The 14,132-nt window shown below is 30.1% G+C and overlaps 2 protein-coding genes across 7 annotated transcripts; both read left to right on the top strand.

The window, feature by feature from the left end:
- Window positions 1-911: 911 nt before the first annotated feature.
- LOC123203846 (abscisic acid receptor PYL8-like) lies at window positions 912-6,794 on the top strand. Of its 6 annotated transcripts, none has more exons than XM_044620297.1 (4): window positions 912-1,404; window positions 1,915-2,130; window positions 5,656-5,888; window positions 6,510-6,794. In XM_044620297.1, the coding sequence occupies exons 1-3, from the start codon at window positions 1,249-1,251 to the stop codon at window positions 5,872-5,874; spliced, it is 591 nt and encodes a 196-aa protein (XP_044476232.1). In that variant the 5' UTR covers window positions 912-1,248; the 3' UTR covers window positions 5,875-5,888; window positions 6,510-6,794. The 6 variants fall into 6 exon arrangements, 3 of the variants coding, with proteins under 3 accessions (XP_044476232.1, XP_044476231.1, XP_044476230.1); XM_044620296.1 differs by having other exon boundaries at window positions 6,483-6,794; XR_006499388.1 differs by having other exon boundaries at window positions 913-1,404; window positions 5,656-5,950.
- Window positions 6,795-12,656: 5,862 nt separating this feature from the next.
- LOC123204216 (subtilisin-like protease SBT2.5) lies at window positions 12,657-13,412 on the top strand. The gene is made up of 3 exons (XM_044620809.1): window positions 12,657-12,828; window positions 12,943-13,090; window positions 13,212-13,412. The coding sequence occupies exons 1-3, from the start codon at window positions 12,752-12,754 to the stop codon at window positions 13,272-13,274; spliced, it is 288 nt and encodes a 95-aa protein (XP_044476744.1). The 5' UTR covers window positions 12,657-12,751; the 3' UTR covers window positions 13,275-13,412.
- Window positions 13,413-14,132: the final 720 nt, after the last annotated feature.

The raw sequence follows: 14,132 nt of genomic DNA, 5'->3' as shown, positions 1-14,132 counted from the left end.
CATTGATTTGAAGAAGACAAAGATTTGTCTCCTTCATTTGTCGATTATCAAAGTCTCAGTTTGTAAGTATTCCTTCGTTGGCAACAAAGAAAGAAGAGAAAGTTGCTAGGGGCCGAAGAAAGGAAGAGGAAAAAACTATAATTTTGGGGTGGGGGGAAACTGTGAGTTTTAAAACTTGAGAAAGAAAAAGTAATAAAATTTTAATTTTTTAGTAAATAATAATTTTACCTTTAATTTTAACTAAGAGTTTAAAAGAAATTGTTTTATAAATAGATATTTGGGTATTTAAAGTCGTAGTTAGTAAGATTTTGAGATTTCACTATACCTTGGGTGGATACAAGTCTTTTGGTTTTCTACCAATATAATTATATATACACAATTTTGAATACGTAATTGAGTATTTAGATGATATATTATTTATATGATTAATTGATTTTGAAGTAAGGATGATAACACATTATTTGGCTGATCAATTGAATTTTTAAAATTGGATACACATAACATTGTTCACTGACAATAGAAATAACATTAGATAGGTTAGTGCTGCACTTTTCAGTAATAAGTAGGGGAAAACACGAAGTTCTAAACCTAAATTTGAGTATCAGACGACATACTGCTAAAATAGTTGCTAAGCAATGTTAGAATTGGTGATCACTGTCTATAGGCATTATGTTGATGCATACGAAGCCTCCTATTTAGTCAGTGGGTGGGGGCTCCTCTCCACAATAAGCGGGCAAGGGTTCACCGAAAACAGTAAGGGAATATGGGCTAGGTCAATTTTCAAAAAATGGCGGGTTCATTGGTAAATGCTGAAAAATATGGGGTGTTACTGAGATCCTGTTTTTTAGCGAAGCTTAAATAAATTTTTGCTGTATAAGAGGTACTTTTCTTCCTTCTAACGTGCACGCACAAACAGAAGAACAGAGGGTCTCAAGCTTCAACAATACGACACAGTTTAAAGAAAGTTTTCGTGCCAAAAAACGAATTCCTTTCAGCCCGGCAACTAGTCAAGAAGCACGAATATTTACCAAAAAACGAGCACGAATAAAATAATAAACAATACTCCAAAAAATGAAAATAATAAATAAATATACAATATTTTAATATATTTTTTTCCTTAGGTGCGGATGACATGAGAAACCTTGCATCTTTCGCTCCGAATGGCGGTGCGTTTCGGACGCTTTTGAGAATCCGTAACAGAACACGATATTCCCGCTGATATTGGACTCAATAATTTCGGACCCCGTGATGGTGACCGACGATTATATCACCGTCAACGGCAACGGAAGTGGCATGTTTGGTAAGACGGAGGAGGATCATATCAAGAGACTCCACAAACACGAGGTCGGAGACCACCAGTGTAGTTCTTCGCTCGTTAAACACATCAAAGCTCCTGTTCCTCGAGTAAGCTATTTTATTTCTCTTCTTGTTTCTCAAATAGGTCAAAGTATTTAATTATGGATATATTCTACGATTAGTTTTAATTTTTGAGATTTATTGGAGATCCGTACGCAGATCGGAGTTTTAACAGTTACTTTTTAAGAATGATTAGCGATTGCATTTAACTATTCTGTCAAGTAATATTTGTCTATTGAACTTGTATTTTAGCTATTCTTAGCGTTTGATTTTGGTTTAGGGATTCCATTAATGTAATGAGTTTGATTAGAGCTCTGTGTTGAATGCTTTGTACATTTGACAAATTTAGAGCAAAGAACAAGTAAAGGCTTGGCAAAGTAAAAGTTTAATAAATATGTTGTATTGAATTTTGATTGCATTTTGTGTTTGGTTCATATGGTGACACATCATCGTTTATAGTCTTGTATTAGGAATGTATTGCATGCAATACAATAAATCTTTTCTAGAGAGATTTTTTATTTTGTCTGAGAAATCCATTGGGGGTTTTTGCAATGTCAGGTTTGGTCTTTGGTGAGGAGATTTGATCAACCGCAGAAGTATAAGCCATTTGTTAGCCGATGCATTGTAGAGGGTGACCTCCAGATTGGAAGTGTCAGAGAGGTGAATGTTAAGTCAGGACTTCCAGCTACAACTAGCACTGAAAGGTTGGAGCTGCTAGATGATGAAGAGCATATTTTTAGCATGAGGATTGTTGGAGGAGATCACAGGCTTAAGGTATGTTAGTTATTACTTTCATGAATGACACCTTTGTGCATGTGCGAAGCACATGGAATAGCTTTGTTAGATCTGGATAAGTTGGTTTCATTGTAGTCTCAGTAATATTTCTGGGTTGAAATATTAACTGTTGCTTGTAAGTTTGGTTTACTTAATTTTAAATTTGTTGGTGGAAGTTTACATGATGCAATATGAGGGGAACATTTCATAGTTTACCCTAATGGCCCAAAATTTGGTTGGTTAGTGCCCTTTTGGATTGTCTCTGTGACGAAATATTGAAAATATACCATTTGTTGTGAAATAAGGCTTTATTGAATTGATATTAGGTTTATAATAATGAGTTAAATCAGTTTATAATCTGATTTCTGATTGGAGTTGATTATCAGAGTTGTTTGAAGGTATTTTGGAGCTTAAGATTGTTCTTTGTTGTACATAAATGGATTTTGGTTATCCAGAAGAAGATTAAAACCTAAAATATGAAAATTCACTATGAAATCCTGGACTATCATATTGAATTGTGGTTCCTACTTAAAGCACATGGTGTGAAATTAATAATATATAGTATAAGAGGAATGAAGTTGTAAGAAAGAGGAGTAGTGCAAAGCTTTCATTTGGTTTGGTAAAAATTACAAATGCAATGGCAGGTTCCATTTATAGAAGGCCCAAATAATCAATTTGCCTAATTGGACATATGAAATATTGACTAGAACAAGTGAATTTAAAAAATCTGGCAAGTGGTGGAATATTTTCACCACTTAACAACACTCTTTTTTGAATATTCACCACTTTTAGAGAATTATATTAGACTTTTTTGGGGAAAAATATAGTAACAAAAAACTTAAGAAACCCATATTTAAATGAACTGTATTGTAGTGTTTGATGTGCATAACAAATTCTGTAATCGATGAAAAAAGAGAATAGCTAACATCAATCCAACTTAATAGTCCAAGTCTAAAGGTATAATGATAGAATTTTGTGTGTGTGTGTTTAATAACCCATTGTGTTTTCTCTTTGCAAAACTTAGTACAATCATCTGAAATTAGTGAAAATTCAGTGGAAATGTGTTCAGATTAGATAATAATAATTAATTAATATGGACTGATATTGATTATGTTAATAATTAGGATAATATTGATTATCAATGATAAATGATAAGATAATAATTGAAATTTGAATTAAAAGATTAGGATATTATTTAATTAGAATTATATTTATATGGAATAATAATTAATTAGAAGTAATATTTAGGTGACATAAATGGGATTGAGGAGTAAAGAGACATGTATGGTATGTATTAAATTAGATTGAGTAGTTATGGTACGTATGAAATTGGATTAGAGAGTTATGAAACATGTATTATATGTATGAAATTAGATTGAGTTGTGAAACATGGTAGGTATGGTAGTATTCTAGTTAGTAAATATGGGAACGGAAAAAAAAAAGTATGTGATTTATATAGTATAATATGATGAACAATGAAAGATATGTTTATAAAAAAAACCCTTAAAATTTGCATACTGAAAAAGTACGGAACGTATATATATATGTTTAATACGCACATCATCAATAATATGTTTCTAAAAGTACGACAATATTATAATAACTCTAATACTTTTCACGAATCTCTTATTGAAAATCAAAATAATAATTCAAATGTAAAGTATTTAATTAACTATTAAACTCACTATAATATAATACATAATCAAAATTCTTTGTACAATAAGTAATATACCAGTTAGTTAGGAAAAATAAACAAATTAATTAGCTTGAATTTTAGACTTTAGATTAAAGTGAATCTTTGTATAGGTCATAAGGGAGGAAAATGCAAAATTAAAGCTGAGAATTAAGAAATAAATATTGTTGGGTTTTTTTAAATGACAGTGGTATTTTCGTAAAAAATTGAAAATAGAAGGGACAATTTTGTACTTTAAGTTTAACAAAATATTAAAAAATATGGCAAATGTAAAACATGGGGTATAATTCACATTTAATATAGGAAGGGCGTAATATACACGTTTAATACATTTTGGGTTGAAAAATTCTTTTGAATGTGTTTAATATGCGAATAATACGGGAACACGAATAATACGTGTATTTACTAATTAGGGGTAGTATATATAAAAGGGAAGCTAGGATTTAAAAGGGGAGAAAAAGAAAAATATTGTGCTTGAGTTTAGGGTAGCCTTTGACTAATTGGAAGGTTACGACTTTTTAGAGGAGCTAACACCTCTTGTTGCCAACATTAGTGTTGTATTATATTAAAGTATTTGTTCGATTTTTAGAAGTTCCTATCAATTTGATATCAAAGCAGTGATATTTGGGCAAGGCTTGGAAAATAATGGAATGGACGGAGAGTATAGTTGATGCGAAAAAGATTTTGGAGGCAGTGAAGGAGAAAATCGAAGCTATAGAATTCAAATTGAATAATCTAGCCAATGGATTTAAGGCAATGAAAGGGTGTATGAAAGAATGGAAAGAGGCTGGTCTGTTGCTACCATCGTCATTGTCTGAAGAAGAATTTGTGAAAAGGGAGGTGATTAAGTAGGAGGATGACGAGATTAAGGCTCAACCACCATCATCTGTATTTGAAGAGGAAGCCGTTAAACGAGAGGGGATTGACATTAGCTACCATATATATATATGATAATAATTGATTAGACCTAATATTTAGGTAAAATAAATAGGATTGGAGAGTTATGGAACATGTATGGTATGTATGAAATTTTACTGGGTAGTTGTGAAACATGTATGGCAGGTATGTTGTGAACTGGAATGAATATTTCACAGCTTGGCTCATATTTTAAATGTGCTTGGTAACTTTTAGTTGTTTAGTGGCGTGGCTTGGCCCTTTTTTGGGCTTGTATTAAAATAAAGCCCCTCATTCGGATTTTGATTTTTACTAATTGCATGAATATGCTATAAATGCCTTGTGCTTTTATCTTTCACATTTTTATATTTCACAACTCATCAAATTTGAACATCACATTTCACTGGGATTTTATGATCTCCTTTAACCCATGCTTTTTAGTGCTGTTATATGTAGCAGGAACTTTTCTTGCATTGATTATTTAGAATTTTCTTTGGAGGCCATTTAGGTTAAACAGGATTTCTGGGTTTGTTACTAAAATTTAAATTTGTAAAGTCTATGCAGTAGCTCATCGGGTTGGGTATGAATTTTCACTGCTCTTGCCCTCTGTGTGATGTGTCCTTTATGGCCAATGTCAATTTGTGTGCATTCTAGCCTCTTTTGTCTCACTAGCATAGTCAAATTGAGCCCAGCAATTCACTTGTGCAATTGGTGGATTATTGCATGACTATACTAAATTTATTGATTGATTTTAGTTCAACTGTTTAATTCAATCTCTTTAATTGAATTTAAAGTGAGGGTTGACAGCATGTGCCTACTTCTCTACTTTGTGAATTGGATCAAACAATCTTATTTATTGCCAATCTTCTCTGTGCTGGTGCAATATCTTGATCATCCAAAATTTATAAACTCTGTTTCAACTTTTTCTTTAATTGCAGAACTACTCTTCCATTGTTACCGTGCATCCAGAGGTCATTGATGGGAGACCAGGAACCTTAGTAATTGAATCATTTGTGGTGGACGTACCAGATGGAAATACCAAGGATGAGACATGCTTTTTTGTTGAGGCTTTTATCAAATGGAACCTCAAGTCTCTAGGTGATGTCTCTGAGTGTTCGGCTGTGCTGGACCGGACAGAATCAGTTGACAGAATCTGAATCTTGACGGTCAGGTTAGTAAGATAGAGGTTCCCTATTGCTGTGGGTGGAGAAAGTGAAGCATGTTATGTCAGAAGTGAGTAGAGTATTTGGCATCTACTGACGTTAAACTTTCTTTACATATACTTCATGACATATTTCTTTCTCTAAATCGATGTTCGGTATCTTGTCTTAAGATTTCCAAAATAAAAGAAAAAAGTAGATTTATCTCTGTGATTTTCTATATATAAATAATTGAGTATGATATGTATTAATTTCAGATTGTACGTATTTTTACATGTTTGATGAATACATGTTATGTTCAAACTGCTTACTGTTTCGGGTGCATGCTATGAACTGAATTGATTTTTCGTCACTTTCTCTTAAATCCGTGATATATTTTTGAGTGCTTTTGTTACTTTACCCTCCCATAATTTCAGGCTCTGCTATTGTTACTGTTGTTAAACAAAATTTGGAAAGTGTAAGCATGAAGAGATCCCCTTTACTGCAAATTACTATGCTGTGTGGGCTGTATTTAAAAGTGAAGAAGAAAAAAATTTATGCTTATCTAATTTTGTTTCTGTAACGTAGTTTGATTGACTTGTTTAAGTTTGTGGATTCTGTTTCAGTGGTTATAATTATGGACATTTTAGCAGGGTCTTGGTTCTCAACTTCTAATAGTTGCCTATTAGAATTAAAGGAAGAGATTAAGGGAAAGTTGAGTTTTTTGAATTTGCTCTTGACTCTAGAAAGAGGATGCGAGCATAGTGATATGTTATTATTTATGTATAAAGTTATGTATATAATATTACTCTTTGCATATTGGATTGAAATGTACAAGCCAATCGCCTGTAGGAAGGCTTTTGATTTGTATTATGAAAAAAACATATATATAGATGCCATTGCAGATGGGGAAGTACATCTTCTGCTATTTGTGATAAGTTGGGTGACTACAACATTTATCTTTAAGGGGATGTTTTATTTCTAAAAATAGATTATTTTAAGTATTATAAGGTATGAATTATTATTATATTTGACAAAATTTGGTAAAAATAGGTTAGTATAAAATTATTATTATTATTATATTTAATAAAATTTGGTAAAAATAGATAAGGATAAAATAATTAGTGTGTTGGATTAGAAGTAATAAAATAATATTAGTATATTATTTTATTTAAATGTCATTGGATTAAATTATTTTAAAGTTTTTTTATATTATTTGTTATATTAATTAAAAAAGAGATTATTATTTTTTTAAAAATTAATAAATATAAATATAATTATAGTAAAATTAAAATTATTTTGATAATATTTTAATATTTAAAATGGGGGTGGTAATTAGATTATTTTTTATATTATTTATCATATAATTATTGATAATAAAAAATTATTGAAATATTTTATTTTTTATAAATTAAATATAAATAATAAATGATAGATTATTAATTTTTATTAATTCTCAACCAAAGCTCCTTAGTATTTAAAGATAATTTGTGACATAAAAAAGTGGCCTATGAAAGCATATATCCATTATTTATTCTATGCATGTTTTGCATCCAAGTTTGCATTTTTCTGCAACTATTAATGCACATAAGTTTCTGTAGACAAGGCTGAAATATTTATTATATGATTGTGTGATTTTGAATTAACGATGAAGTAATTCTTAATCATATACATATTATTTAGGTACTTAATTGGGTAATCAAAATTTGATATACATAATATTACTCTTAATTTATTAATAATTCACTAGGGTTAGATTCGAATTGAGTCAAGTTTAAACTCATATAAGCTCGAGTTTGACACATTTCAGTGAGGTTAAGTTTATTTCAAAGTTGTTTGAACTCAACTTGTTTGAGAGGAGTTGAGTTCAAGTTTGACTCAAATTTGAACTTTGAGCTCGACTCATTACTAAAATGATGTTATTTTAGTGTTTATTAGTTAAAATAATATTGTTTTAGTTGATTCATTTTAAATTTTTCATATTTGCGAGTTTTACGAGTTGAACGCTCTTGAATCTCGACAGCTTGAGCTTAAAAATGTTGAACTCTCAGGTTCACTTGAATAAATTTGATTCGAATATAACTTTATAACTAACTATTGAGCTTGAGTAAGTCAAATTCGAGTGAGTCAAACTCAAACTTGATCAAGTTCAATTTGAATTCAACCTTACAACTAACTGTCTTACTTAAAAGCAAAGGATTATATACTAATAACTGTAAAATGAAACAACATAAATAGGGGTATTGATTAAAATAACTTTTTTTTTCTTATATACATATATAACCGTTTTTTCTATTATACATATATAGTTTAAAACATAAGATATTTAAAATATCTTTATGCTTACTTTAATAAAATTCACTCACTCATCCAATTACGATTAAAATATGAGATGAAATGAGATAAAAATATGAAAATTTATGATTACTTTAATAATGGAAAGGTTGATTGAGTGGTTGGTTGGTCGGCCAAGCACCCAACCAACCAATTTATTTTTAAAAAAAATTGGTTGGCCTAGCAATTTATTTTTAAAAATTAGTTGATCGGGTCAACCACCCAGTCAATCCCAAATCTCATAATTTTATTCTTTTAAAGGCTAAATCAATTTAAGAAATGGCTATAATTGTATAATAAGAAAAAAAAAAGTGATTATATATGTATAAAATGTAAAATAAATAATTATTTTAATCAATATCCCATATAAATACGTTGGACTTCAATTAAAAATTTGTAGGATTATATCAGTATTTGATATGTTACACTTTTCGAATCCGGAGAGTTTCTTAATATTTGTTTGATGCGGTGGCTGGTTTTTTTTTTTTTGCCCTTTTGAAACCTTCTTGAACATATGTTAATGGTTAACTATTCAATTGGTTTTATTTGAGCTGTTAGATGAGAGAATTTTTCCAACATATACCATGCAACCCAATAATAAAATGGCCAAAACATTTGTTCCCACCCTGAGTTAAGTGTACTTTCAAACTCACACCTCTCAACTTTTAAAAATCAAAACTCTCATCCATGAATAAAATTCTGTTTAAAAACTTGGTTAATATTAAAGGTAAAAATGTTATTTAACAAAAAATTTAAAAAACTAAAGTTTTATTATATTTTTTTTTCTCAATTTGAAAACTAATATTTTTTCTCTATCCAAAGTTTAAAAAGTGATAATTTTTTTCTATGGTTTCGAAACAGTGATTAGAGACAGTGAAGTTTGTCTTCTCTGACCACGTTAGCTCTCTCTTTTGGTTTATCTTCTCCTGTCAATTTATTCGTGGATGGGGTTTTATTGACAGGAAGAGATAAGCTGAGAGAGACAACTAATACAACTGAAGATGTTGAACTTTGTTGTCTCTGACAATAGTTTCAAAACTCTAAAGGAGAAATTATCATTTTTTAAACTTTAGGTGAAGAAAAATTATTAATTTTTAAATTGAGAGGAAGAAATGTAATAAAATTTTAATTTTTTAATTTTTTTAGTAAATAACAGTTTTATTTTTAATTTTAATTAATTTTTTAATAAAATTTTATTTAATAATAAGTGTTTGAGTTTATAAAAATTTAAAAATATGAATTTAAAAATACATTTAACCTTGAGTTGGAACAAGTCTTTTTGGCCCTGTAAAATTTGATGATTAAAAACCATTTTAAGAATAAAGTCTTTTTTCCATAACGGTACAAGAAGAGAAAAGGGACCCCCACGTTACTGACAGGACGGCAGAACACACGAGCAATTATTTGTAATATCTTCTCTCTCTCTTTTTTTTTTTTTCCACGCATGGACTTCACATCTGTCAATTATCTTGCAGATCTATGCCTTTCTCTTTAATTTTATGGTGATCTCTAAGAAGGGTCCCCTGCTTCCTCGATCTCCTTTGCTTGACAAGTGGAGTCGAGAATTTCTACTTTTCTGCACCTTAAAGAGTCCAAAGGGCACAGGCTTTACCTCTTCTGAATGTATCAGTTTTGTGGGGGATCAGCACCAGTTTCACGTGCTGCCCATTATCCTAATCTCATCCATTTCTAAGGTCAATGTTTCTTTTGAATATTAAAATGAATACAGGATGTGTAATTATACATTTAAATATTATTTTATATATATATTCATTTATATATTAAAAATAGATATATATAATTTTATATTTGTATATTAAGGAGATGAATCCCGCAACAAACAAATATTCAATTTGTGATCGAGATCTATTACCCTTCGAGCGTCATCCAAGTGTCATACGAAGATAAAAGTTGTCATCCTTCTTCTTCGGCCATCAATGGAAGATGGGTGAGAAGGCTAGCTTCGATCATTAGAGGAGAAACTAAAAAAAAGTGAAAACCCTAAAGAAGAAATAGTCGTTTTTTCAAACTTTAGTTGAAAGAAAATTATTAATTTTTTAAATTAAGAAGAAAAATGTGATAAATTTTTAGTTTTTTAAAATATTTTTAGTTAAATAATATTTTATCTTTAACTCTATAAATAATTTTTAATAGAAGAGTGATTATTTAGATTTTTAAAAGTTAAACAAATAAGAGTTTAAAATTTCACCAAACCTACGTGCGAATAAGTTTCAATAGGTAATCTTGTCATCTTATTAGTTGAATGTGTTACACGTAACAGTCCAAACCACAATACAGGCCATCCTAGTGTGTGTATATATATACATTGGAAGCAATAAATGTGTAAGCATCTGAACCAGAGTCTTCCATGGCGGCATTGCAGGCATCTAACAATGGATAGATATTAAATGGCCATATCCATGCTCGATATGATTGCAGAAAGAGTACTGCAACCGAAACTGAAACTTCAACAACAGTTCTTAATGATATATTTATGATTCATCCGCCAAATATCAGAAATTAGAGGGAAACTTGAGTGACAAAATGGGTGACTCTGTGTATAGAAAAACATCTATTCAAGTTTTTTTTAAAGATATTTTAAAATTAAATTTTTAATTTATTTATAATAATTATGAAACTAATTTTTAAATTTAAAATTTTACGTATTTAATATGAATGATATAGTTTCAATTATATGATGGGTTGAGTGAGACTTCCTTTTAAGAAAAATACTGTATCATGGGACATGAGTGTTGACAGGTCAAACCGTCCAATGACTTTGTGAAGCATAAGTGCGACCTTTTCCAAATACAAATGGTCGAATGAATGGTCACTCAGACACCGTAAAACAATGACTTTATTGTAATGGTTTCAGAGATATTTATTTGTCAGTTCATCCAGAGATGGCAAAAACCACTTGAAATTCTATTAAAAAACCTTTTGGCTGAAGGAATTTTGAATTCAATATCTTCAACTAGCTTCATCCATAATTACTGTATCAAATAAGTTAATATTTTTATCTTACAGAAGTAATAAATACTTGAATCTGAGTTATTTTTTTTTTAATTTTAATATTTTATCAGTTTTATTAACTCTTATACTCTGTGTTATAATAGATTGCTTCAAAAATTATTATACTATTTATTTTTTAATTATATAGCTTTGTTGTCCTGTAGGGTTATTGGGCACCTAATTATATTATTTATTTGAATAAAATTATATGTATAAACAAATTTTAATAAATTATAAATACAAACTAAAGTGACAATTTATGATTAGGTGATGTAATTGTTTATTTTTTTTCTCTCACTTCAAAATTATTCAATCAAATGTTATCACATCAGATTATATAAATAAATTTGTATAATTTATTTGTACATATAGTATTACTCACTCTTTAGGTTACTAGTTTTTTACGCAAGTTTATGTTTATAAATATTTTATGTAATATATAAAAATAAATCAATAAATAATTAAATTACTCAATTACATAATAACACGTTGAGTTTGATTGCGTTAGTGGAATTTCAATTACCAATAATAAAACAAACCATCCATATGGGAAAATACTTGTAACCAGCAAGAGAAAAAAGTTATGCCAAATACATTAGTAGCAAGTAAAGATAAAATAAATACAATTGCTAATTAAAAACAAATACAATGAGCTCTAGCTTGGTTTCATACAAATCAAGTTAAACTCAAGCTCGATTTGGTTAGAATCTAACCCTAGGGTAAACATTAATTTCCCACACAATGTTTGTCTAAATCAAGTTTTTACTCCTTTAATTCTTAAACTACAATTTTTTTATCCAAAACATAACTCCTCCAATGGAAAAGAGTACTAATACAACATCAAACACCTAAATTATTGTACTATTCCTAACAGTATTCGTATTTTTCATTTTTATCCTAAAAACAACCATTGACGAACCACCCAAATTTGGCTTAAATCATACAAGTCAAGTGTGATCTTAATTGGGTGTAATTAGCTTGAATTGCACCAAACTATGTGCAATCTAGCCAAATCACATCAAATCAACTGCAATCTAATTCAAAACACATTATGTGAAGTGCGATTTAACCAAATCACAATTCTTTAGTATGATTTTAATTAGATCATACCTTGACGAGCGCAATCTTGTGATGCCATGTTCACCCTAAAATAATTATTTTTTATTTTAAAATAATAATTATGTTATTCTACATTGAATAGAAGTTTTATAACTTATTTGAGAAACAATAATTTACCCATTGTGGGTCAACTTAAAGTTTGACACTCATCTTTCATGGACCCTTCGTAGGACACTTCTTTATCACCAATATTTCCCATTGATTCTCCTCCATGGACATTTTGTACCAGCAGCGGGTCAACATTAGAAACCCTAGGGAGAAACTTTAAGTGTGAACAAGATGCTTGGTAACTTTTCACTGCGTTAATAATTGATGTTCATGTATATATAGAAAGCACATGGAGCTGAAAGCTAAGTCACTCTTAGCATTCTACTTTGAACTCTCAACTTAGCTTGAAGAGAAAAAAATATAACTAGAGAGAGAATCTGCCATGGGAGGCTCAAATACTGAGTTATACTTTGTTTTCATGAATTATGATCCCGAGTATCAGCGTCTTCAAACAGATCAGTTAGTATCTTCAACCCTAAACTCGAAACCGTAAACTATTTTTATATAATATTAATATTATTCACTGATATATCTCTGTATCTGTCTTATGCATTCTTCTTTTTGTCTTTATAGAACAAAGCAAGGGGCCAATCAGCTGGATTTATATCTGAGTAAGAAGCACGATGAGCTCTTGGCTCGCACTCTCGAGCCAGGCAGCTACCGAAAGACATTGTCTTTGGTCATTGTTGATGGGTTTGCTGTGGAGATCACTGAAGATCAGGTGATGAATATGAACTTCAAAATGCATTTATTTGCTATAAGTGGGTTTCTTCTTTACTAGAAAATAATTTATTTACACTTACTTTCTTCTCTTTTGGTGTTTGAATGTGCATTCTTACCAGGCTAATTTGCTTAGATCTGCCGATGGGGTGAGAGTTGTGGAGAAGAACCAGGAAGTTGCTTAATGTGTTGCAAGAGAAGAGGTCAAATATCACATTTCTGTGTGTAATTATTTCTTGGGGTATTGCCTGTGAGTGAACTTGTCCTGGGATGAATAATTATATTAACAATAAAATTATATGCACTTAGTTTTGAATATTCAATTGAGTATCAAAATGATATTTTATCATATAATTGAATGATTAAGTAATACCCGATATAAAATGATATATTATCTAAATAGTCAATTGAATACTAAAAATTAGGCTCTTATATTGATGAAGTCATTTTAGTGCAACCTTTAGATCCTCTTTATATGATGGGTTATCTATTTATGTATGGAATTTGATGCTATCTTTCTCTTCATCAATGAGAAAGACTGAAATAACACACCCTTCCTGAGCTGAATATGAGCTTGAGGAGTTTTTTTAGGAGTCAACTAAGCTTGCGGTTTCATACTTTGATACATTGTACGTGATTATTATTATTGTTCTTCTTTTATAGTTAAGGACCTGTTTTTATTGGTTGGACGAATAAACCCAAAACATAGTAACTAGACTCATAACTTTTATACTAGATAAATCAGAGTTTCATAAACGTAGAAGAGGTTGAAACTTAGACTTTTTCCCTGGAAACTATAATACTCCACCAGTTTTATTAAATCTTAGGCTCCAGTGATAATTATCTGCTTTCTATTCTTTTTCTTAACCCGGTTCTTGCATATATATTCTCCTTTTACCCATGTAAAGGTTTTGAATATTGGCTGCAAGTTTCAATCCAAGATGTGGTAGATTGATCTAGTCTTTGATAGGACTTATCCCTTCTTTGTTTTTATTTGAAGAGCAGCTGTGGCTGGTTTGTTTTGGTTAACAGAGCTTGAACAT

The sequence above is a fragment of the Mangifera indica genome, chromosome 20, assembly GCF_011075055.1.
Source record: "Mangifera indica cultivar Alphonso chromosome 20, CATAS_Mindica_2.1, whole genome shotgun sequence".
NCBI classification, from domain to species: Eukaryota; Viridiplantae; Streptophyta; class Magnoliopsida; order Sapindales; family Anacardiaceae; genus Mangifera; species Mangifera indica.
This window is presented reverse-complemented; position numbering and strand designations above follow the sequence as displayed.